Source organism: Erpetoichthys calabaricus, chromosome 8, assembly GCF_900747795.2.
Source record: "Erpetoichthys calabaricus chromosome 8, fErpCal1.3, whole genome shotgun sequence".
NCBI classification, from domain to species: domain Eukaryota; kingdom Metazoa; phylum Chordata; class Cladistia; order Polypteriformes; family Polypteridae; genus Erpetoichthys; species Erpetoichthys calabaricus.
In genome coordinates this window covers 189,145,004-189,169,176 of record NC_041401.2, presented here as the reverse complement: position 1 = coordinate 189,169,176, position 24,173 = coordinate 189,145,004, and the positions used below count along the sequence as shown (strand labels likewise).

At 42.6% G+C, this 24,173-nt stretch overlaps 1 protein-coding gene across 1 annotated transcript in view; it reads right to left on the bottom strand.

The window, feature by feature from the left end:
- The window catches only part of itgb5 (integrin, beta 5), a 154,185-nt gene that overhangs the window by 23 nt on the left and 129,989 nt on the right, over positions 1-24,173 (bottom strand). Inside the window, exons 11-15 of the mRNA XM_051930310.1 lie at positions 19,220-19,442; positions 11,076-11,176; positions 5,928-6,047; positions 719-885; positions 1-588 (exon numbers count right to left, since the gene is read on the bottom strand). The exon at positions 1-588 is cut by the window's left edge and continues 23 nt beyond it. Of these exons, the coding sequence (XP_051786270.1) occupies positions 493-588; positions 719-885; positions 5,928-6,047; positions 11,076-11,176; positions 19,220-19,442 (707 nt within the window). The 3' untranslated portion in view covers positions 1-492. The remainder of the gene's footprint in view (positions 589-718; positions 886-5,927; positions 6,048-11,075; positions 11,177-19,219; positions 19,443-24,173) is intronic.

Below are 24,173 nucleotides of genomic sequence, written 5' to 3'. Positions count from 1 at the left end.
TTATTATTAAAGTAAAGATTCCTCAGTTCTTTGCTTCAGAGGGTCAATAGGAGGCTGAATGCCCACCCAGATAGAAATGTTACTTAAGATGCCCAGTATATAAAAAGTGCTTTTCTGTTTTCAGAGCTACAAAGCCATCCATCCCTAGCAAACCGAACAAAAGAGGATGACAGGCTTAAGGGGGTCCATCCCGCGCAGTCAAAACTTTTCATCCTAGTTAAACCCATTATTTGAGAGAAAAAAAAAATCATGTGGCACTGTAAAAGCCTCTGTAGAAAAAGAAAAAAAAAACATAAAATCCCATGCCATAGGGCCATTCTGGAATTCCTGTACCAATGTCATCTTTACGTGACATTTCCCCGGCCTGATGGATGCCTTCTTCTGGTCACTCTCATAGCCAGTGGCAGTCCAGTCTCCACCGCCCAGGGTTACGATTTTCTTGCACAAACACGACTTGGAGTCACTCCCCCCCTCCTCAAACCCCACATGAAGTCAACGAGCCATGCCGTTGTACGACTTGCTTTGCATGTTAAACATGGTATCCACGGCGTGGCTTGAGATGGGCTGCTTGTACAGGGGATTAGAGGCCTGTAAAAAAAAAAAAACAAATAAAAAAAAGGAAAATCGAGACAGAAACGGTGAACAGCCCCCTGGGAACCAGTAAGAGTAAAACGTTTTTACACATTTGTTCCACAAAGTTTTCTCTCCCCTAACTTACCATCTCATATCTAGCTCTGGAGCGGGCACTCTGGAACCTGGCAAACTCCCTCCTGTCATGGATCGTGATCACCAGCTTCCAAATAGCGAGCAGCACGATGCCAATCAGTAAGATGCTGCATACAACGGCCAGGAGGACGGTCATGGCGTCTGGAGGACTGCCACATTCTGGAAAAACAAACACAACTGGCATGACTTTTCTTGGCAATCGCTTTGGAAACAATGCCAGGCATTTTGGCTCTTCTGAAGCTTGACCGCTTGTGTGACGGTTGCTCTACCTCCCACCGCACTCTTTGTTTACCATATTATGCTTTGTGTGAAAAACATCATTGATGAAAGCAATTCTCCATGTTGTGATGTGAATTTCAAGAGGGTTGCTTTAAAGATGTAACATGGCGTAAGGAAGCTTATAGCTCCTGACTGTCCAGAATTCCATTTAGATCGATTAACTCTATGAAATCCCACACACAAATGTCCTCATTTCCTCAAACAGCTGTAAGGACACTGCTTTCCAAGGCCAGATAAGTGAAAGGCTGCATAATAATTGCAATGGCTAGCAGAAGTGTAAAATAAACCTGAATTTTCTCTTGTGCCTAGGGGGGCTCAAGCTCTGGTGTGATGAAGGCGCCTAACCAGCTTGGAAAGCCAGAGGAGATAAATGGATTTGTATAAAAGCTCAGAACTTCTCTCTGAAGGTGTTTGATGATGAACACTATTTTATCACAAGCACCGTGGTTAGCATTGCTTCCTCACAGCTCTAGAGACCGGGACACATATCCCACCAGGCGACTTTTTGTGTGGAGTTTACATGTTCTCCTCATGTCTGCTCCTCATGATTCTAGAATTTGGAATCCAGTGGAGGGTGAAGCGTTGTAACAAAAAAATAAATCAGATGATCGCAATCCTACCGGCTTCTTCTGTTGTTACAATACCTTATTTTCCCCCAGCAACACCTGAAGCTGATCTGGGGCTGCTGGGATTTACAGTCCATTTATGTAGTGCTGCTGCACACATTGGTTAGCATTTGTGGAGATTAATGTTCCCCTAAGGGGACAATGCGTTGGTACACATCCTATGGATGTAAAAAAATTACTTTATTTCCGTGCCTCACCTCTTATTACTATAGATAAAAGCAGCTTTAGGTTAGGGTTACAGAGATTGCCTGCCGCACGGGTACACATCACTATGAAAATAGCAACTACTTACTATCCCTGTGTCAACACTCATTCCTATGTCTAATGAGCCTTAAAAATACTTTAAAACATCCTAAAACATTGCCATTAAACCTCTTAAACTGTATTGTGGTGGGTGGCCGGCTAAATATTCCGGCCCTCACCCCCAAGCCGCCAGGTGGAGCTCTCCCAACAGCATGGACGTTCCCCGAATTCCAGGAGGGCCTAATGGACTTTGTAGTTTATATGCACAGCCCTGCTGGATACCATGGGGACCACCAGGAGTCGCTGTGGGGAGGCTGCCGGACTCTTACTTGCCCTATAACCCGGAGGTGCGTCATTATCACATGACAAGAGGAAACGATGTGCTTCCGGGTTGAAGAAAGGAGCTTTTTATCCGACCCAGAAGTGTTCCTAGTCAGGTGGACAGAGAGGGCGAAACGCTTCCAGGTCAGGGACTATATAAAGGACTCTGGGAAACCAGTACACTAAGCTGAGCTGGGAGGAAGGGGGGCGAAGTGTCTGGGAGTGTGGAGGATTGATTATTGTGTTTATTGATTTATGAGTATTGTGGAGTGGAGGGTGCTTTGTGCACATTATTGTTCAAATAAATATAGTATTTGGACTTTTACCTGATGTTTGGCGTATTGTCCGAGGGTTCAAGAGGACGACAGCGACCTCAATCTGTCACAGTATTCATAAATATTACTTTTACAAAAACTGTACAAAATTTGCATAAAATTTTGCACTTAAAAATTTGCACTTAAAACTGCAAAATTAAGTCTTTTAAAAGAAATCTTTTTAAAAACTAACTATGAAGGTCTAAAAAGCAGTAAGATAAGGATCAAATAAAGCATATAAAAGCCATAAAATTAAATATAATTTGTTAGGGTTATTAGAGAAACCTAAATGGTTAGTGCTTCCTAGGGTTCTAAAAATCTAAAATTAGGGTTCTAGGGTTATAAATTTATATTAGAGACACTAAAACTAAAAAAAGAGTTCAACTTTAAGATTAGGCACCCTTGTAGGGTTTTAAGATTAGGTGCCCAATCGAATTTTTAAGATTAGGGACCCTAAGAGGATTTGGCCTTACCCCCACGAACCTTCACTTCAGGGTTTGTGGTAGGGGCGATTTGTGGGAGGGTTATAGGACTCCTAAATAACGACGACTGATTAGTAGGTGTGTCTTGCAGTGGGTGTGTCATGTAGTATGATGGTCTCTCCGGTACCCATGTGACATAACCGTTGTGAGAGGATAATTTAGAGGTAACAATAGTTAATTAACTTGGTTTGCAGTGCACATTAAAGTTTACAAGCATTTGCTTTAGAAATGTCATGAACACAACTACTGAAATGGCGAATAAAATAAGTGAATAAAAGACAAGAATGTATTAGGAGGAAGGTTGATGTCATACACAACATGTACGAGGAGATGATTACGAGATCAGTAACAATACTGGACAGTTGTCACACACACAGAGATTGCAAGGGTAATAGCTGAACCTAAAGGATACAAGAAGAACAGACTTTGATTTCAATAAGTCATTTGGGTGTAAACAAATGAACCAATCAGAGTTAATGTATGCATTAATCAGCTGTGTTATGTACATTCAGTTGTTTATATAATGGACCCCCACTCTTAATTTTTGTGACCATTTACTGTGCTGAATGCTCCCTCTTCGGCATTTGCTGAAGAGATAATTAAAGACGCAATGGACGGGTTTCCTCCTGCCTGGTTTCTGACTCAAAGAGGTTTGAACAAACTTGTCCTAACAGAGGATAAGTTTCTTTGCACCACAGCAACACCATCGTCAAATCAGCAGACGACACCAACTGTGGTGGGGCTCCTCTCTGGTGAGGATGAATCCGCCTCCAGGGACGAAGTGCAGCGGCTAACAGCGTGGTGCACTGACAACAACCTGCTCCTGAACACGAGTAAGACAAAGGAGCTCGTTGTGGACTTCAGGAAAAAGAAAACGGACATCAGACCCCTCTACATCAAGAAGGGACTGTGTGGAGAGGGGGGTGTCAGACTTCCACTTCCTGGGAGTCCACCCCTGTCCAGGGGTGTGAACACAGCAGAGCTGGCGAAGAAGGCTCAGCAGAGACTTTACTTCCTGAGAGTCCTCAGGAAAAATAACATTCCCCAAAAACTGCTGGTGTCCTTCTATTGCTGCTTTATCGAGAGTATCCTGTGCTACTGCCACTGCGTGCGGTTTTCCAGCTGCACAACAGCACAGAGGAAAACACTTCAGCGGATCATAAAGATGGCCCGGCAGATCATCGGCTGTTCTTTACCCTCTCTGGATGAACTGCACAGCTCTTGCTGCCTCAGGAAAGTGGAAAACATCTTAAAGGACTCCTCACACCCCACTCATGACATCAGGCAAAAGATAGAGGAGCATCAAAACAAAGACTAATAGACTGAATAACAGTTTCTACCCTGTTGCTATTAGGGCACTGAATGCCACCTCATCACCTCCAATGCAGCAGTGCAATAGATGACATCTTGTGTAATAATGTTCATGTGCAATAAGGTCTTATGTTGAATGTTTGTGGTTCTACCTCATTTCTTATCTTATCCTTTCATATCCTTTTGTAATTATATATATATATTGTAATATAGGCGGTATATAGCGCCCGACCCGGCACAGACTTACGCAGAGGCACGTGTAAAACAAACAGTTTCTTTATTTTTCTTCAGCTGGAGAGCACGTCTTCCCCGTAATCCCTCCAGCCACAACACAGTTCCACAAGCACTAATACACCACAAAATAACACTTCTTCTCTCCACCTTGGCACCGCCACTCCTCCCAGGCAACCTCGTCCTCTTCCTCCCGATTCTGGCTCTCGAGTGGTGGATGCTGGCCCTTTTTATAGCCCACCCGGAAGTGCTCCAGGTGCTTGATCACCTGCGGCTAATTGCACTTCCGGGTGGGGCTGCAGAGATGTCCAGGTGGGTTCCTGGCTCCATGCAGCACCCCCTGGCGGCCACCCCAGCTCCCCGCAGGGTTTGGGAGAACTCCATCTCCCAGGAAACCCTGCGGGAAACTGAGGCACCATCGTCAGCCAGGGAGGCTGCCACCAAGCGTCCCAGGGGAGGTAGTGAGATGTCCATAGCTGCTCCCCCGGAACATATACAGAAGGGGCGTCCCGGCCGGGCATGGGACCCGGCCGCCTGTCACAATATATATTTGTGGAAGCTGGCCCGGACACAAACAGGCGGACACGTTCAAGTCACCCAAAGTCCAGGCCAACTCAAATGCCTCACTCTCTTCAGGCCACCTCCTTGCCTCTCCTCCCAGACCTTGTCCTTCTTCCTTCTCAAGTTGCTGAATGGAGGGAGGCGGCCCCTTTTATCCACACCCGGATGTGCTCCAGGTGTTCTCCGATGAGCTTCCGCCGGCACTCCCCGGGTGTGGCGGAAGTGCTGAGGTCCAGGGCTCCCAAGGCATTGGGGTGCCCCCTGGCGGTGACCACGGGCCCCTACAGGGTTGAGCTTCAAAGCTCTGTACTCGTGGTCCCCAAAGCCACCAGGGCAGTCGCCCCCACGTGGTCTGGGGAAGGCATAAGCCCTCTTCTGGTCCATCCCGGCCGGGTTTCCCCCACAGCCACCTGCGACACTATATATATATATATTTTTTTTTTTTTTGACACCGCAGTGACTGCACCTAATTTCGTTGTATTTGTTACAATGACAATAAAGAGATTCTGATTTCTTTAATTAATATTCTGATTTCTTCCCCAACGTGCAATATGATTGTTTATTCTGCAGATGGCCCCATTTCAAAGGCCAACTTGAAGGGGTTGAATACTTATGAGATTGATTATTTTGTGTTTTATATTCATAATTAATTTAAACCACTTTGACACTTTCTTGCCCATGACCCACATGGCATGTGTCAAACATGATTTCACACAAATTTCTTGCCACAATTTTGCTTTTAACCATACATTGTAAAGGAACAATGGAATGAAAAAGCCTGTTACTTAATAATAATAATAATAATAATAAAGAACAAAAGAAAGAAGATCAACCTGGCTCTTTAAGGGCCGAGAGCACCGACTTGCCGCTGGCGTGTTCCGAGTAAGTGAACTTCATCACGCAGTCCTTTTCCGTTTTGTACAGGCACAGAACGGTGTGCTGGTCGTCTGTTTCTGAAAGAATGAAAAGAGAAAACAGATTGGAAGGGCGGCCAGCAGACGAGGGAGCTCACAAAAATGTGATATCATAAGCACGCGTACTTCTCCGGCATTCCAGCACTCTGACAGAATAGCCGTGTCACGGAGGGCAAGGGAAGCACGTAAAAATAATAACAAACCTTCTCTCTGATCCTCAGATCCTTTCCTGTGGTGTTTGATGCTGTGAGGATCCAGGCCTTTGCTCTGACACTCACACACACACACACACACACACACACACACACACACACACACACACACATATGGTCAACATTAAAACAGAAGCAAAGGCCGCATCCACAGCGTGCCACTCAGAGTGGAAGACCTGCAGTCTGAAAACGGCAGACCCCAGCCACTGTATTCAGAAATGCAGCAAACGACCCCACTTCCTGTTCAATTATCTTAATTGAGCGCTCTTCAATGAATAAAGGCTCCCAGCACGTACGGTTACATTAAAGCTACCAAACTGCACAGCATGTATACACATAAACACACAAATGACATGAAAGAGACAGTAAAAGGGCAAGTCGACATAAACAGTCCACTAATCCCACGAGGGCTGACCCAAAAAACTCCCGTAATCGGTCAATAGCACTGGAGAGTCACGTCTCTGCATCTAGGTATCATTACACTTCATAGGCCAAATATCCCCCTGAGGACAAATAAAATCATATTTATGCTTACAGACTTATTAATTGATTAATCTGCCAAATGGCATTGTTCTGAGTTGATTGAGGTGGGTGTTTCTGACATTTATTATACCGTCATGCGCATGACATCTGCAATTTTTTTTCTACAAGCTAGAAAAAGCACGTCGGGTCATATCGAACATTAAGAAAACGTTGATGGCATTTTTTTTTTACGACACTGCTAAAATAAAGTGTTCCCCTGGGTACAGAATATTAATCAGAAACATTACAGTGAACTGCTGGGGTGTTTGTAGGAAAAACGAAACGTCCAGGATAGTGGCGCACGTAAAACTGCCACTTTGCACAATGACAGCACACCTGGTCACACTGCAATGTCAGACAAAGAGTTTATGACCAAAACAACAATATGGTTGATGCCTCACCCACCTCCACTTGTATTCACCAGATCTCGCTCTCAGTGACCTTGTTTGGTTCCCGAAATTAAAAATTGAGATGACTTGCTACTGTATTAGAAATCCAGGGAAAAACTGCAGGGAGTTCTAGACAGGGTAACCAGGAAATGTTTCCAGGAATGGAGGAACACTGAGACACGTGCTTCCATCTCGAGGTGGAGGATTTTGACATTGATTAAAATGGAACTACTATAAGTCGTTTAATAACTTTTTTCTTTTGTTTAAAAATTTCAGGAATTTTTGGGTACCTCATCATATAATTGAAATGCAACCAGTTAATACTGAAGGAGAGGAGGATAAAAACTCCACTGAGCAGCAATCTTGGAAAAAAATAAACACAAAGAAATCTCATCATGGGTTCAATAATGGAGCGATCCCTAAGCGAAGAGTCCATGTTTGTTTGGCTTCAACTAAACTAACATCAGAGTGCTGGGTTGTGCGTGTTCAAACTACCCATAAGCCACCACAAATGTGCTGCATTGCGTCAGCTTCTATCCAGTGAGTTTACAGCATAGTGTTCTTTTATTTTTTAATTAACCCTCGTACCAAGCTGGATCAGAGACTAGTAAGACAGACAGCATTCTGGTAGCCTATCAGGTTGAATTATTTTAACCAACACATCTGTACTCTGCTTGTATCTTCTTATATAATACGCTAGCGTGGCTCTCCGTTTGTCTGTCCAGGATTTTAAATCACCTGTAGCTTGCAAACCGTTTGACTGATTGACCTGTAATTTGGTATACATATACTACGTGACGTCTACTATCTGCTTTAGAGGTGATGATTGACCTCCAAGGTTTTTCATCTTTTTATTTTATTTCATTGTAGAATCAACTCTCGGCAGTGGCCAGCAGGGCGGCTGTGCAGCGCATGCGTATGGGTGCCGTTCTCATTCCCTACCACCTTCGCCGTCACTTCCCCTACCTCTTCATATCTTAAATCATTGTTGAGGCAGATTGAAGACTTAAGTGCGAGTTTAAGTGAAAAATTAAGAAAAACATACTAAGTACAGTAATCCCTCCTCCATCGCGGGGGTTGCGTTCAAGAACCCCCCGCGAAAGGTGAAAATCCGCGAAGTAGAAACCATATGTTCATATGGTTCTTTTTATATATTTTAAGCCCTTATAAACTCTCCCACACTATTATAAACATTTCCCGCACAATTATACAGCATAAACCCTTTGTATTCTCTTAGATATTAGGTAAGATTCGTTGAAATTATGTATGTAAACACAGTTTATATACAGTAAAACCTAAATATTATTTTAAAGATATCGAGCGTCTCCGATATCACATATGTTACAGCCATTACGACAGACAGGCCACCAGCAATAAATACGTACAATGCAAGAAAAATTGTATACAGTAAAATGTGTGTACAGTGACATTAAACTATGTACATGTAATAAGTATTGTACGTAGATAATTAATTATGGTTACTCACCAACAATGACACGACGACTTGTCCGATAACGATGAGTTTAGTTTTACTGCACAACAAAGGAGAGCTTTACAGCTCTTCTAAAGGATCCTCTTCAGGCGACTGTTTAGCACCGCCGTTGTTCTCCATCCGTCAGTCTTCAATCCAAATCCCTAAAGCAGATTCCATCCAGACTACTGCCTTATCATGTCCACTTGCAACTCGTTTTGCGCCCTGGTTAAAGGACACTGCTGCCGTAGATCTTATATGCTTTTCCTCCTTTTTAAATAAAAAGGATCGTGATGCCGTAATGGTGTCCTGCAGTGGTGTAGCTGTTCCCTTCCTTCAACATATCCAAAACTTTTACCTTTTCTGCAATCATTTGCATCTTCTGTTGGCGCTTGGACACGGCCCCTAAAGCAGTAGCAGGAGCACGTCAATGCTTAATGAGTGAGATGAGACTTCCTGGTTAATGCAGCGCTCCGTCGCTGAGCCAATCAGCACACAGGAACTTAACTGTGTGCTCTGATTAGGTAGCTTCTCAGTCATCCGCCAATAGCGTCCCTTGTATGAAATCAACTGGGCAAACCAACTGAGGAAGCATGTACCAGAAGTAAAAAGACCTATTGTCCACAGAAACCCACGAAGCAGTGAAAAATCCGCGTTATATATTTAGATATGCTTACATATAAAATCCGCGATAGAGTGAAGCCGCGAAAGTCGAAGCGCGATATAGCGAGGGATTACTGTACTGGCAACACAAACACCGACTTAATCAGTTTTAATGCGAAAAGATGCCAACAAATGAAGAGAAGAAGCAGGCTACAAGGTGAAGAAAAGAAGAGCTGCTCAGCAAGCAGCAAGCGCATCAACTTCTGAGCAAACGAATGATAAACGTACAGAGAAAGAGGATGAAAACTAGGAATGATCAAGTCACGTGTGTGTATTCACTGCACGTTATTGTGCAGTACACCGTTACTGGTCTTTATATATAACTAGACAAAGCCCGTTTCAACAATGTAAGATGAAACTGGCACGAGTGGAATAGTAATAAGTATAAGCACCACAAACCTCATATAGGTGTATTGAATGAATGCGTAATTAGGCCTCAAGCTGTAGTCGAAATTGCCTTTCAGGCCTCTAGAGCTTTAATCGAAGTCGCCTTTCTCTTTGAATTTTCGCGGCCGTAAATCCGCCGCCTGCTCGATGTCGGTCTCGTAAGGTTTTTCGGGCAGCTGCGCAGAAGGCGATTGCGCATTTGGCTTCGGACGTGCGTGAGTGAGTGAGGAGGCTGGCGAATTATGTATTAAGATACGCTACCATGGCTGTTCATTTGTCTGTCCAGGATTTTAAATCATGTGTAGCTCACAAACCGTTTGACTTATTGACCTGAAATTTGGTACTCATATACTACGTAACGTCTACTATCCGCTTTCAGGGTGAGAATTGACTTCCAAGGTTATTCCTCTTTTTAAATTTATTTTATTTTATTGTAGAATCAACCAGCAGGGTGGCCGTGTGGCACATGCGTACAGGAGCCATTCTCATCCCTACCATCTTCTCCGTCACTTCCCCTACCTCTTCATATGTTATTTTTTTTTTTTTTATTAATTTTTATTGTAATTATTCCATACAAATAGATCAATTTATAACCAAACAAAATTGAAGACAAATCAAACCCCACCCCTGAGAAGGAGAGCTAAGCCAAAGGAGAATTGCTTAGGGCTTTTTAATCTTTGAGCTCAGTAGAATATAAGGATTTAACCTCTTCATATCTTAAATCATTCTTGAGGCAGATTGAAGACTTAAGTGCGAGCTTAAGTGAAAAATTAAGAAAAAACGTACTCAGTAATTGCAACACAAACACTGACTTAATCAGTTTAAACGTGAAAAGATGCCGACGAAAGAAGAGAAGAAGAGGGCCGCTAGTGTGAAGAAAAGAAGAGCTGCTCAGGAAGCAACAAGCGCATCAACCTCTGAGCAAACAAATGCTAAACATACAGAGAAAGAGGAGGAAAACTAGGAATGCTCACGTCAAGTGTGCAGTGCGCCATTTACCGGTCTTAGTCATATTACAGTATGTATCACAAATAAAAAAATGTGTTAACTTTTCTCCTACCTGTTCTTGTGCTTCATCTAGTCGCTTGGGATTATAGAATATAAAAGACTTGGGAAAACTGTTGAACTACAGAATAGCGATCACCCCAAACCGAGTGGTAAGAATATGGGATCGGGGTCATTGTGTTGTGGTGTACATAAAAAAAGAGTGTAAAACAGCAAATCGGGTCACCCCAGGACCCTACCATGACAAAAGAGGAGAATAATAACATGTTCCTGAATCTACGGGTGTGTGAGAGCCACTCGTGCTGAATGAAGGAAGTGTTCAGGTTGGCTGAGGTCTTAAATAATCGTGTTTGCCCCACTGTAAAAAAAATAAATAAATAAAAAAAGAGGACCCTGTTTAAAAAGAGAACACACTTACCGAGTTTATCCACTGTGACAATCTCATCTTTGCAAAGTTTTTCGCACGTTTGGTTGTCCGCAAGTCGTCCTGAATTAAAGAGCCGGCACTCAATGCATTCTCTAGAGAAAGAGACAAGAACAAATAAAGAACATCAATCTGTCTTTGCTGTCTGGATTGGCTATCAAATGAGTGAAATGAAAAAATATAAAGAGCATACAAGTCGAAGGAAGCACTCTTTGCGCACAATTGAAACAGTAAACTAATTTGTGGATAAAGTTGAATGTTTCTCAGTTGGCAAACTCGTCAGTGTTTTTCAATGCGTACTCAGTGTGCATTCAAAAAAAGTGTTCAGCGCGCTGTGGTTGAGACATGTAACTGAAAACTGAACTGTCCTTACAAGCTTCCTTGAAGAATAGATGTGGTCAGTTTCAACAAAATTGGTTCACTGGGAGCAGACAGACATGGCTACCTCAGTAGGTGCTTTTCGTAATATACAGTATGTAACAATTCCCATGAAAATAACAATCTGTTTAAATTGTACATCCGCATCCCCATACGCGAGCAGCAGAACTGCAAAGTGGCTAGTGCATAGCGCCCACCCGAGGGTTGGTGAGCAAAGCCCCCTAGTCTATAATTAGTTTAGTCCATTTTCACATTGACATTAAAGGCTCTCCTTCTGGTGATCAGTGTCAAAAAAGCCAAATTAAATCCTATGTGATTCAAAGTTGCGTAACAATAAAAACTGAAAACGTCTAAAGGGGTGAATACTTATTATAGGCACAATGCATTGCAGACATACATACACAAAACAGTGAGCCACAGTGATCGGCAAGTCCCTTTGGAGGAACAACTCAACGTTGAATTGCGCCTCTGATCCATTAAAATGTGTCCAAGTCCCCAGAGTGCCGAGAATGAACCCTGCTGGTCACACTTATCAGTGAAGCTTTCCAGAACAGCTGCATCTCCCTTAAAAACACATGAGGAAAACGTTCAGCGCTGGCTGTCTGCTGCTGGCAGGTCTTCAAGTTACAAGACGGCTGCCCGGCTGTAACTCCTTGACAAGGCTTTGTGACTTCATTTGGCTTGTCTTGCAGATGTATTCTGAATTTTAAATTCTTGATTGATTAAGTTAAGTTGGTTTTCTGCAGCATGCAGCAGGTAAAGACTGAAGCCCTGTTGCCAACTACCCTCACTGGCAATAAACAAAGATCAATGGGCAGACGGTCTACTGTAGTGCCAGGATGCACCCATCCCATGTTTTTAGCTGCCCTTCTTCTCCAACTAGATTGAAATCTGTGTACGCCCTGGATCCTTGGGACCACTGTCTCATCTGCAGGCCCAGTTACTAGCTGGTCCTTGAAGAGGAGCTTTTCAGAAAACACATTTATGGGCATCCTGGTTTTTTGAAATCCCATGCCAGCTCATTTTGTGCATGGATTAGGCATGTTCTGCAGCTTGCCAGTCTTAGTGTTGTTCTTCTAGGTACTCCATTTTTTTTGTCCCACAACTTCAAAGGTACACAGGTCAGATTAACTGGCAACTCTAGATTGGCCCAGTGTGGGTAAGAGGTCCCTGCAGCAGGTCCTGGGCTGGTTGCTACTTTATGCCCAAATGCTGCCAACATAGACTCAACCATTCAGCTTTGCATGTGGGGACTATAATAATAATAATACATTTTATTTATATAGCGCCTTTCCCACGTTCAAGGCATTTCACAGAGTTTAAGAGAGAATGGCAGGGTATACAGTATGTAGCATTGTCCTAAACCAGATAAATAAATAGAGAAGAGTAAGATAGTGAGTTCAGAGAAAAGCCTAACAGGCAACATAATTGATGGTCTCGCACACACACAGGTTACATGAGCATCTTGACATGGAGGTAAACTGAGAGAAGGGTAATAAAGTCAAGTAGAGCTAAAAGCCGTCCTGAACAGATGAGTTTTGAGTTGTTTTTTAAAAGAATTCATGGAGTCAGCTGACCTGATTAATTTTGGTAGGTCATTCCAGAGTCTGGGCGCTATACAGCTGAAGGCCCTGCTGTCACCCATGGAGTGTAGATTAGTGTGGGGCACAACAAGATTACCAGAATCAGAAGACCTTAGTGGGCGGACAGGCACATAGTGATGGAGAAGGTCACTGATGTAGTTTGGCGAAAGGTTGTTTAAGGCTTTGTAGGTTATTAGTAGAATTTTATATTCGATTCTGTAAGACACAGGGAGCCAGTGAAGGCGGAGCAGGATGGGTGTTATGTGCTCACTGCTGTGAATTTTCCCTTGGGATTAATAAAGTATCTATCTATCTATCTATCTATCTATCTATCTATCTATCTATCTATCTATCTATCTATCTATCTATCTATCTATCTATCTATCTATCTATCTATCTATCTATCTATCTATCTATCGCTGAGTTTTGAATAAGCTGGAGCTGTGATATAAGATTAGAAGGGGCACCTGCCAGTAGGGAATTACAATAATCGATGCAGGATGTGATAAAAGCATGGACAAGTTTCTCAACATTAGAAAAGGAGAGGAAGGAGCGAACACGGGATATGTTATGGAGGTGAAAGTAAGAAAGTTTCTTAATGTGGTTTATGTGGGCGGAATAAGAAAGGGAGGAGTCAAAAATGACACCAAGATTCTTTGCAGTAGAGGCAGGTCTGATGAGATCACTGCCAAGATGGAGTGGGAAGGAGCTCATTTTATTAAGTTGCACTTTGGTCCCAATTTGCAGGAGTTCAGTTTTGTTGCAATTTAATTTTAAAGAGTTCTGCTCCATCCAGGTATTAATTTCACTGAGGCAGGTTGTGAGCTGAGAGAGCTCTGATGAAGTTCCATTTTTAACATTGAAATAGAGTTGAGTATTGTCTGCATAAAAATGATAACCCAGTCCAAAGTTACGAATAATAGGGCCAAGGGGAAGCATATAAATACAGAAGAGAAGAGGGCCAAGGACAGAGCCCTGAGGAGCTCCTTGTGTGACTGGCGCTGAGCTGGATCTGCTGTTGCCAAGACTAACAAACTCTTGCCTATCAGTCAGGTAGGACTTGAAGCACTGGAGGGCAGTGCCAGAGATACCCAGCATGTTCTCCATTCTGGACAGTAGAATGTCATGTCTGACCTGAGTGTCAAATGCTGCACTGAGGTCTAACAGAATTAATATGCTGGTTTGTCCCGAGTCTGCTGCCATAAGCAAATCATTGGTTACCCGTAGCAGAGCAGTTTCACAGCTGTGCTGTGCTCTGAAACCAGACTGAAAGGGTTCCATCAGATTATTAGAAGTTAAGCAGTTGGTGAGTTGGGAAGCTACAACACGCTCAAGAACTTTTGACAGAAAAGGTTAAGTGGGAAATAGGCTGAAAATTGTTAAGATTGTCAGCATCAAGACCAGACTTTTTTAACATTGGGGTTACAGAAGTGGTTTTAAAAGTGTCAAGGGATGAGTTTATTATTGTTGTAATAGTTGGGATTATGGCATGAAAGCAGGATTTAAGTAGTGTGCTGGGGATGGGGTCCAATACACAAGTAGTCTGCCTCATTTTACAAATCAGGTTATTAACAAAAGCACACGTGACTGGTGAGAACTTAGAGAAGGAGCTGGATGGAGTGGGAAAACAGGGAAAGATATAAACAAATGATGTATTTATGTTAGTTGAATTATTTAGATCTTTAATTTTGTTACTATGCAAGCTTTAAGAATTTTACATTGACTTCAAAGTAAAATACATCATCATAATCAGTCAGGCTGTATTTTGGATGGTGGCTTTTCCGTTTGGCTCTGTCATGAAATCTTATGCAGGTCAGGTGTGTTTTCAGTCTGTTTATTTTATCTTCTCATTCGGGACCACAACTTTGCTTTGGGACATACAGTGGGTTCAGAAATTACTCTGACCCCTACACTTTCTGTACAGTTTTAACTTTGAATGAATGAATTTGCCATTTTTTCCATTGCTCTACACTCATTACCTCATAATGACACTTAAAACATGTCTTCAGAAAGAGTGGATATTTACTAAAAATCAGAAACGGAATACTTTAATTCATATAAATGTTCAGACCCAGCTCCAGCACTACAAATTGTGCTCAGGTGCCACTTGGTTTAAATCTCCTGATGATGTGTCTTGACTATAGTTTGATTGGACATCGATTAGAAAGGTCCACGTGGACCTGCGTATAGGAGGTCCCACAATTCACACTGCATGTCAGGACAAAAAACAAGTCATGAAGTCTGAGGAACTCTCGGTAGACCTCCATGATCAAACTGTGGTGAGTCACAGATCAGGACAGGGGGTTATAATCACTTCCATAGTGTTCCCAGAAACACCCTGTCCTCAAAATTGTGAGATGGAAGAAGTTTGGAACAACCAAGAATCTTCCTAGAGTTGGTCATCCAGCCAAACTGAGAAACCCAGGAAAGATGGGTCTTGGTTTAGGGAGGTAATTATGAACCCAGTGGTCACTCTAACAAAGCATCAGAAGTCCTTTGCTGAGATGGGAAGTACAATCGTTGCAGCAACACGCCATCATTCACTAGTTTATGGTAGGCTGGCTAGATGGAAGACACTCTTGAGTAATAATTTCTCAAATGAAACCCTCCACCTGTGCCCTTGACCCAATACCAACAAATTTTTTCAAAGAAGTATCAGGCGTGCTAATTGATAATGTTCTTGACATAGTAAATTCGTCATTAGATATGGGGTCTTCCCAGACTGTCTTAAGACTGCTGTAGTTAAACCCCTACTTAAGAAAAATAACCTCGACCCCTCTGCTCTTGAAAATTTTAGACCCATCTCTAACCTGCCTTTCTTGAGTAAAATTCGAGAGAAGGCAGTCATTATGCAGTTAAATGAGCACCTCAATAAACATGCTATTCTTGATAAATTTCAGTCTGGTTTTAGAACAAATCACAGCACAGAAACTGCACTCGTTAAAGTAGTAAATGATTTGCGGGTAAATGCAGACAAAGGCTGTTTATCTGTTCTCATCCTCTTAGATCTGAGTGCCGCATTTGACACCATTGATCATAATATTCTTAAGAATCGCCTTAGTCAGTGGGTGGGCCTCTCTGGCAGTGTCTTAAATTGGTTTGAATCCTACCTGGCAGGGAGAAAATTCTTTGTTAGTTGTGGTGATTACAACTCAAAGACACATGATATCCTATATGCCTGCCCAGGATTGGTTCCCTGCCTTGTGCCCTGTGTTGGCTGGGATTGGCTCCAGCAGACCCCCGTGACCCTGTGTTCGGATTCAGCGGGTTGGAAAATGGATGGATGGATGTTCCACAAGGCTCTAGCCTGGGTCCGCTGCTCTTCTCAATCTACATGCTTCCGTTAGGTCAGATGATCTCAGGGCACAACGTGAGCTGCCACAGCTATGCTGATGACACACAGCTGTATTTATCAATAGCACCTGATGACCCCGAATCTCTTGATTCACTAACACAATGTCTGACTTGTATTTCAGAATGGATGAATAGTAACTTTCTCAAGTTAAATAAAGAGAAAACTGAAATCTTAGTGATTGGCAATAATGGAAACAATGAGACTATTAGAAATAAACTGGAAGCATTAGGATTAAAAGTCAAAACGGAGGTAAAAAGCTTAGGGGTAACTGTTGACTGTAATCTAAATTTTAAATCGCATATTAATCAGATCACTAGGACAGCATTTTTTCACTTAAGAAACATAGCAAAAGTTAGACCTCTTATATCATTGAAAGATGCTGAGAAATTAGTTCACGCGTTTGTTTTCAGTCGACTAGATTACTGTAACGCACTCCTCTCAGGACTACCCAAAAAAGACATCAATCGTTTGCAACTAGTGCAGAATGCAGCTGCTAGAATCCTTACCAGGAAAAGAAAATCCGAGCACATCTCTTCAGTTTTGATGTCACTACACTGGTTACCTGTGTCATTCAGGATTGACTTTAAAATTTTGCTTATGGTTTATAAAGCCTTAAATAATCTCGCCCCATCCTATATATCAGAATGTCTGTCGTCTTATATTCCAAATCGCAACCTCAGATCCTCAACTGAGTGTCTCCTTAGAATTCCAAGAGCAAAACTTAAAAGAAGTGGTGAGGCGGCCTTCTGCTGTTATGCACCTAAAATCTGGAATAGCCTGCCAGTAGGAATTCGCCAGGCTAATACAGTGGAGCACTTTAAAAAACTACTAAAAACACATTACTGTAACATGGCCTTCTCATAACTTCACTTTAATTTAATCCTGATACTCTGTATATCCAATTCATTATAATAACCATTCATGGTGGCTCTAAAATCTGTACTAACCTCTATTCTCTCCTCTATTTCCTTTTCCGGTGTCCTTTTGGTGGTGGCTTGCGCCACCACCATCTACTCTAAGTACCATGATGTTCCAAAAATGATGGATGGATTAAAAGCCAGAAGTCTGTATGACCATCAGCATCAAGTGACTCCGTGAGAACCCTAACTACAAAGAGGACTATTTCATTTATGTTAGGTAGAATGCCCAGAGGGGACTGGGTGGTCTCGTGGCCTGGAACCCCTACAGATTTTATTTTTTTCTCCAGCTTTCTGGAGTTTTTTTTTGTTTTTTCTGTCCACCCTGGCCATCGGACCTTACTCCTTTTCTATGTTAACTAATGTTGCCTTATTTTAATTTCTTATTTTGTCTTTTATTTTTCTTCATTATGTAAAGCACTTTGAGCTACTTTTTGTATGAAAATGTGCTATATAAATAAATGTTGTTGAGTAAAAGGCAGTCAAAAAGTTCCCGGAATAGTGATATAGTGGGAGAGTGAGAGATCAGATTACGCAGACATTGTTGTGGAGGGGAGCGCAGCACGTCCGTAGACCACTTACAACAGGTCTAGATTGGTTTTGCCGTGTTTTAACCACCGTTTGAGTTAGGCGTGTGCATAGTCCATGTCCTAACATCAAGTTCATGTGCAAATTGGGGAAATTGGCTTCAGATATGCTAGCGGCACTGCAGCAAGTTTATGGTGCCGATACACTAAAGAAAACCACAGTTTAAGAACTTTTCTGAAACAGATCTCCAGAGACAAAGATGTGAAATTCCATCTGATCCGTAATCGGCAGCCTCGGAGAAAACTTTGCGCAGACACGTCTCATTTTCAAATCTTCAGTCAGAATCGCTTGAATTGATCCGTGGGAGATACCAACTTTGTGCTCCAACTCCGCGATGGTTATTTTTCAATCAGCTCCAGCCAGTTGTCACACTTTTTCAATCAATTCGTCATTTCTGGACGTTGAAGGCCTCCCGCTATGCGATTCATCCTCCGTTTCTTGTCCGTTCTTAAACCGGAACAACTAGTCGTAAACAAAATTATCACAAAATGGCGGACAGTTATTGACTTACCGTTAAATTTGAATGCAGTTCCTCACTTCAAAATGTCTCAAATGTTGTTAAAATAACAATATTGTTTGTTATGGACGCAGCCATTTGTTGCTAGGTCGTCTACGAAACGAACTGGAAGTTTATGGCGTGTGACGTTAAGGATACGACGGGATGCAAGGTCAGTACTGATGTCCCGTGTCTACATGAGCTAAATCCCCACATCTTCATTTCTAACTTCAATCTTCTTGTTTCGATTTATTAGATACGTTTCTTCAACTTTGATTTTTGCTTCACGTTTATAGTTTGACGACAGCCTTCCAGTTCTGATCGTTGCCTTGACCTTTGTCTACATCTCCTCTCCTGATTCTTACCTCTTGCTCACTGCTATATTTTCCCCATCTTAGCAGCACATTTGGAATTTTAGTATTCCTGGCCTTTCACCTTGGCTTGTTTCAAACAATGAATGGCTCTTGATTTTAACCCCAATCCCCAAAACGAGAATATAAGATTAATTTCTGAATCAATATTTTCCCTCGGTGAGACTACATGTGAGTATGGATGTCTGTGTGAATTCCTAATAGGGAATGGTGACTGCTTGGGAGAAGGTTTCTGGATTGTTCCTCATTAAGGGCAGCAGCATCAGGGGATCTGTGACCCTAAAATGGGTTAAGGGGGTTTGGGAATGTAATTATAAAATTGAATCAACCTGTAATCAAACTGTATTACGCAGTTCCAAAAGGAAAGATCTTATGCAGCAGTATGGGAACAAACCCAAAAGCTTAGACTCTTCCAATAAAAAAAGAATAAAAGACAAAGCTGGCACTTACCTCTTAGTACCACATGCATCGGGGCAAGTGGGACATTTCTCACAAGTGTCACCAAAGGCTCCTGGTTCACTACACTGGCATTTACCACAAACACAGGTCCCACGGCCACTGCACATCTGGCCATCATTTGAAAGACAAGTATCTGTTTCTGTAGAACAGTTGCAGTTGTCATCGATGAAGCCAGCATGGCACTTGCACTCTCCACAGTGGCACTCTCCATGGCCTGGAATAAAGCCAGATGCAGATTGTTAGTCAATCTATTAGATACGCTTACAATAAACTAAACCAAAACGCACATATATAGTACATATGTCAATTATATCCCAAGGGTCTTATTTACAGTGCCTCCAGAAAGTCTTTCAGACTTTTTTTTGACATTTTGTGTTGCATCCTTGTGCTAAAATCATTACACCCAAAAGACAAACCGAACACAGGATTTAAGACATTTCTGTATATTTATTAAAAATAAAAATCTGAAATTTCACATTGACACAAGTGTCGAGACCCTTGACTCAGCCCTCAGCTAGCAGCCAAACCACATGCTCTTCAGAAAAGGTCATCCACCTGAAGCTCAGCATGTTTGGGACTGGCCAGGACTTGGGTAGGAGACCATCTAGGAAAAGCTTGGGTTGTTGCTGGAAGACTTATTGGCAAGGCCCCCGGGGGTGGAGGTTGGCACCTACCCTGTGGTCTGAATGTGGATCCCAATGCCCCAGTGTAGAAATGGGGACACTGGGCTGTAAAAATGGCATTGTCCTTCAGATGAAACGTAAAACCGAGGCCCTGACTGTCTGTGGTCATAAAAGATCCATGGGCATCCAACGTAAAGAGCAGGGGGTATCCCGATGTCCTGGTTAAATTGCCCTCCATGGCCTAGTCATTCTGGCCCCCTAATCATCCCCTGTCTAACTCTAACTCTTCACCACCTAACATGTATGGTGAGCGGACTGGTGCAAAAATGGCTGCTGTTGCATCATCCAGGTGGGTGGTACACCATAGTGGTAGTTGAAGTGGCTCCCCACTCACTAAAGCGCTTTGAGCAGTTACAGTACTGTGCAAAAGTTTTAGGCAGGTGTGAAAAAATGCTGTAAACAAAGAATGCTTTCAAAAATGGAAGTGTTAATCATTTATTTTCATCAATCAACAAAATGCAGTGAATGAAGAAAAGAGAAATCTAAATCAAAATCAAATCAATATTTGGTGTGACCACCCTTTGCCTTCCAAACAGCATCAATTCTTCGAGGTACACTTGCACACAGTTTTTGAAGGAACTCGCCTGGTAGGTTGTTCCAAACATCTTGGAGAACTAACCCCAGATCTTCTGTGGATGTAGGCTTCCTCACATCCTTCTGTCTCTTCTTGTAATCCCAGACACACTCGATGATGTTGAGATCAGGGCTCTGTGGGGGCCATACCATCACTTCCAGGACTTCTTGTTCTTCTTTACGCTGATGATAGTTCTTAATGACTTTGGCTGTATGTTTTGGGTTGTTGTCCTGCTGCAGAATAAATTTGGGGCCAATCATACGCCTCCCTGATGGTAGTGCATGATGGATAAGTGTCTGCCTGTATTTCTCAGCATCGAGAACACCATTAATCCTGACCAAATCTCCAACTCCATTTGCAGAAATGCAGCCCCAAACGTTCAAGGAACCTCCACCATGCTTCACTGTTGCCTGCAGACACTCATTATTGTACCGCTCTCCAGCCCTTCGACGAACAAACTGCCTTCTGCTACAGCCAAAGATTTCAAATTTTGACTCATTAGTCCAGAGCACCTGCTGCCATTTTTCTGCACCCCAGTTCCTATGTTTTTGTGCATACTTGAGTCGCTTGGCCTTGTTTCCACGTCGGAGATATGGCTTTTTGGCTGTAACTCTTCCATGAAGACCACTTCTGGCCAGACTTCTCCGGACAGTAGATGGGTGTACCTGGGTCCCACTGGTTTCAGCCAGTTCTGAGCTGATGGCACTGCTGGACATCTTCTGATTTCGAAGGGTAATAAGCTTGATGTGTCTTTCATCAGGCTGCACTAAGTTTCCTTGGTCGACCACTGCGTCTACGACCCTCAACGTTGCCCGTTTCTTTGTGCTTCTTCAAAAGAGCTTGAACAGCACATCTTGAAACTCCAGTCTGCTTTGAAATCTTTGTCTGGGAGAGACCTTGCTGATGCAGTAGAACTACCTTGTGTCTTGTTGCTGTGCTCAATCTTGCCATGACATGAAACTGTCTTCCACAACCTCACCTTGGTAGCAGAGTTTGGCTGTTCCTCACCCAGTTTGAAGCTGTTTCTGTTTCAGTTAATGACTGTGTTTCAACCTACGTGTGACATTGATGATCATTAGCACCTGTTTGGTAGAATTGGTTGATCAAACACCTGACTAGAATCCTACAAAATCCCTGACTTTGTGCATGTGGACCTGTAAGAATTGATGCTGGTTTGAAGGCAAAAGGTAGGAACACCAAATATTGATTTGATTTTAGATTTTTCTTTTGTTCACTCACTTTGCATTTTGTAAATTGATAACAATAAACAATCATTATTTATATTTCTGAAAGCATTCTTTGTTTACAGCATTTTTTCATACCTGCCTAAAACTTTTGCACAGTACTGTAAATGCAAAGAATTATTATTATTATTACTTTATTGAAGCACGTATTACAGTTATTGCAGCCTGGGGTTTAATGTGACAAGGTTCATATACCTAGATTTGGGGATTTTTTGTCATTCTTCTCTGCAGATCCCCTTAAACTCGTGTCAGGTTGGATGGAGTCCATCAGTGGACAGCTATTTATATACACATGTGGCTTCTGAAGACTGTTTCTGATCTGTCGGACAGGTGTTGGGGGCTTTTTCTTGGCCATAGTGAGGATTCTTCATAGTGGAGGTCATCCTTGGCCTACCAGTCCCTTTGTGATTACTGAGCCCACCAGTGTGTTCTTTCTTTTTCATGATATTCCAGACTGTTGATTTTGGTCATCCTAAGGTTTTCCTGATGTCTCCAATGGTTTCATTCTTCATTTTCAGGCTCATGATGGCTTCTTTGACTTTCACTGGCACAGCTTTTGTCGAACAATGGCAACGGCAGACAAGCCAAGGTATCCGATGAAGCCATGAAACCCACCTGAGGAATCATAAACACCTGGGACGCCAATTGTCCCAAACATTATGGTGCCCTGAAATGGTGGTCTGTGCATAAAAAGTGTTATGTAACCAAAATGGCTGCAATGTCCAATTTAATTATGACATCTGAATTGAGTGATCTGTAATTTTCAATTGTGGAGCAGAGTTGGCAAATCAAGAACAAATGTGTCTTTGCCTGAGACATTATGGAGGGCAGTGTAGTAGTGATATGACTTGTGACCTATGCTGTTGCCATCATGCACCATTATTGGATGCTGCTGAAAGCTTCTCCTGGGAATGTGAAAGACTAGGAAATTAGGATCATGTCAGCAGCAACATTTAAGAAGTTTCTAGAACCCTAATGTTTACGTAATTCTAAAACGTTGTTCCCTCCTTTCCCCCAGTCTTTATGCTGTATCACATCCATTTTTCAAATCCACTTATTCAGGACAGGTTTTGCTGGGAAGCTGGAACCCATCGCAGCAAGACACAGATTTGTTCACAAGGCAGGGACAACTGACCACCGGCCGACCAGGACACCCGTCCATCACAAGGGTGAACACACTCACACACACAAACGCACACACACCCACACATGGACCAAGTTAGCATCTCAAAATGTAAATTCTGCAGGTTTTTACAGGAATCTGTACTGCTTCTGGGCAATAATATGCCAATCACAGTGATGAAGCTGCAAATACCATGACGAGTAAAAACGTGCAACTCCGTCAAAAATGAACAACCTTTGGAAAGGCTGAGCCAGCTGAGCTGAGAAGGAGTTTCATCCTGCCGGCCTTTTCCTTCTGCGGTTTTTACTGGACTTGCATCTGCACTTCTTAACACGCACGCTGGGCTCATTCCTTCACTTGGGGGGATTAGGAGCTGTCTGTACATTAATTTTGGAATACGATCATCTGGAAGCCATCCATACAAAGTTCATGTAATCACTAAAGTGACTTTGACGATGGTCTGAACTTGGGGTTTTAGGAGACCGAGGTAGAACATTGGTCACAAGGGAAATGTTGGGGCACCAACCTGGTCATCCCTTCTAAGATTTACAGCGTCCAAAAATAAAGAAGTGCTTGACGGCACGTCATGTAATGGCAAAACATAAAGCAGTGCAAAAACAGATTCACAGCTTCCTAGAGTGGTCAGTTATCAGGTAGGAGCTCCGTTCTTCGGTCTGCTCTCTCCAGAATGAGACAAACCTTGCTGGGAGAGCCTTGGCTTTATAGTGGAGGGACCAGAAGGGGTGGAGTCAGGGGAACTCAGTGGGCGGTTTCTCAGGGCTGTGGGAGGGAAAAAAAAAATGGACGACACAGTCAGCAACAGCGCCCCCTCGTGTCTCGGAGTGGTAGTGCTTACGTCTGACGAGCCCAGGGAGGCAAACCTCTTGCTCATAAGTGACAGGGTCTGGTGGTACATGAGGCGGTGATGCCCACTTGCAAAACATGGCTGCTATTAAACTGTACTGGCTGGTGCTTCCTCCCATTAGATTGGGTTTCTTCAGAGGACCACTTTGAAATTTAAAGTTTATTCATTTCCGATCTTTAAGGTTTCATTTTCTGAATCTGTATTTAGGAACTAGGACTTCTTTGACTTTGTTGTTTGCCAATCATTTTTTTTCAGTCCCTTTTTGTCGTGTATTTAGATTTTCATTTTGATCTGATAAATTCTTGATCATTTGAACTTTTGTATTTTTCTTTTGTACTTTTTTGGATTTTGAACTTAGTTTAGCTTTATTTTTAGCGGAGTCACACGTCTGAAGTGTCCAAAACTAGTAGGACTACACGGTTTTTCTTTTTGAGGAAAACATTTTCTCCTCACCCA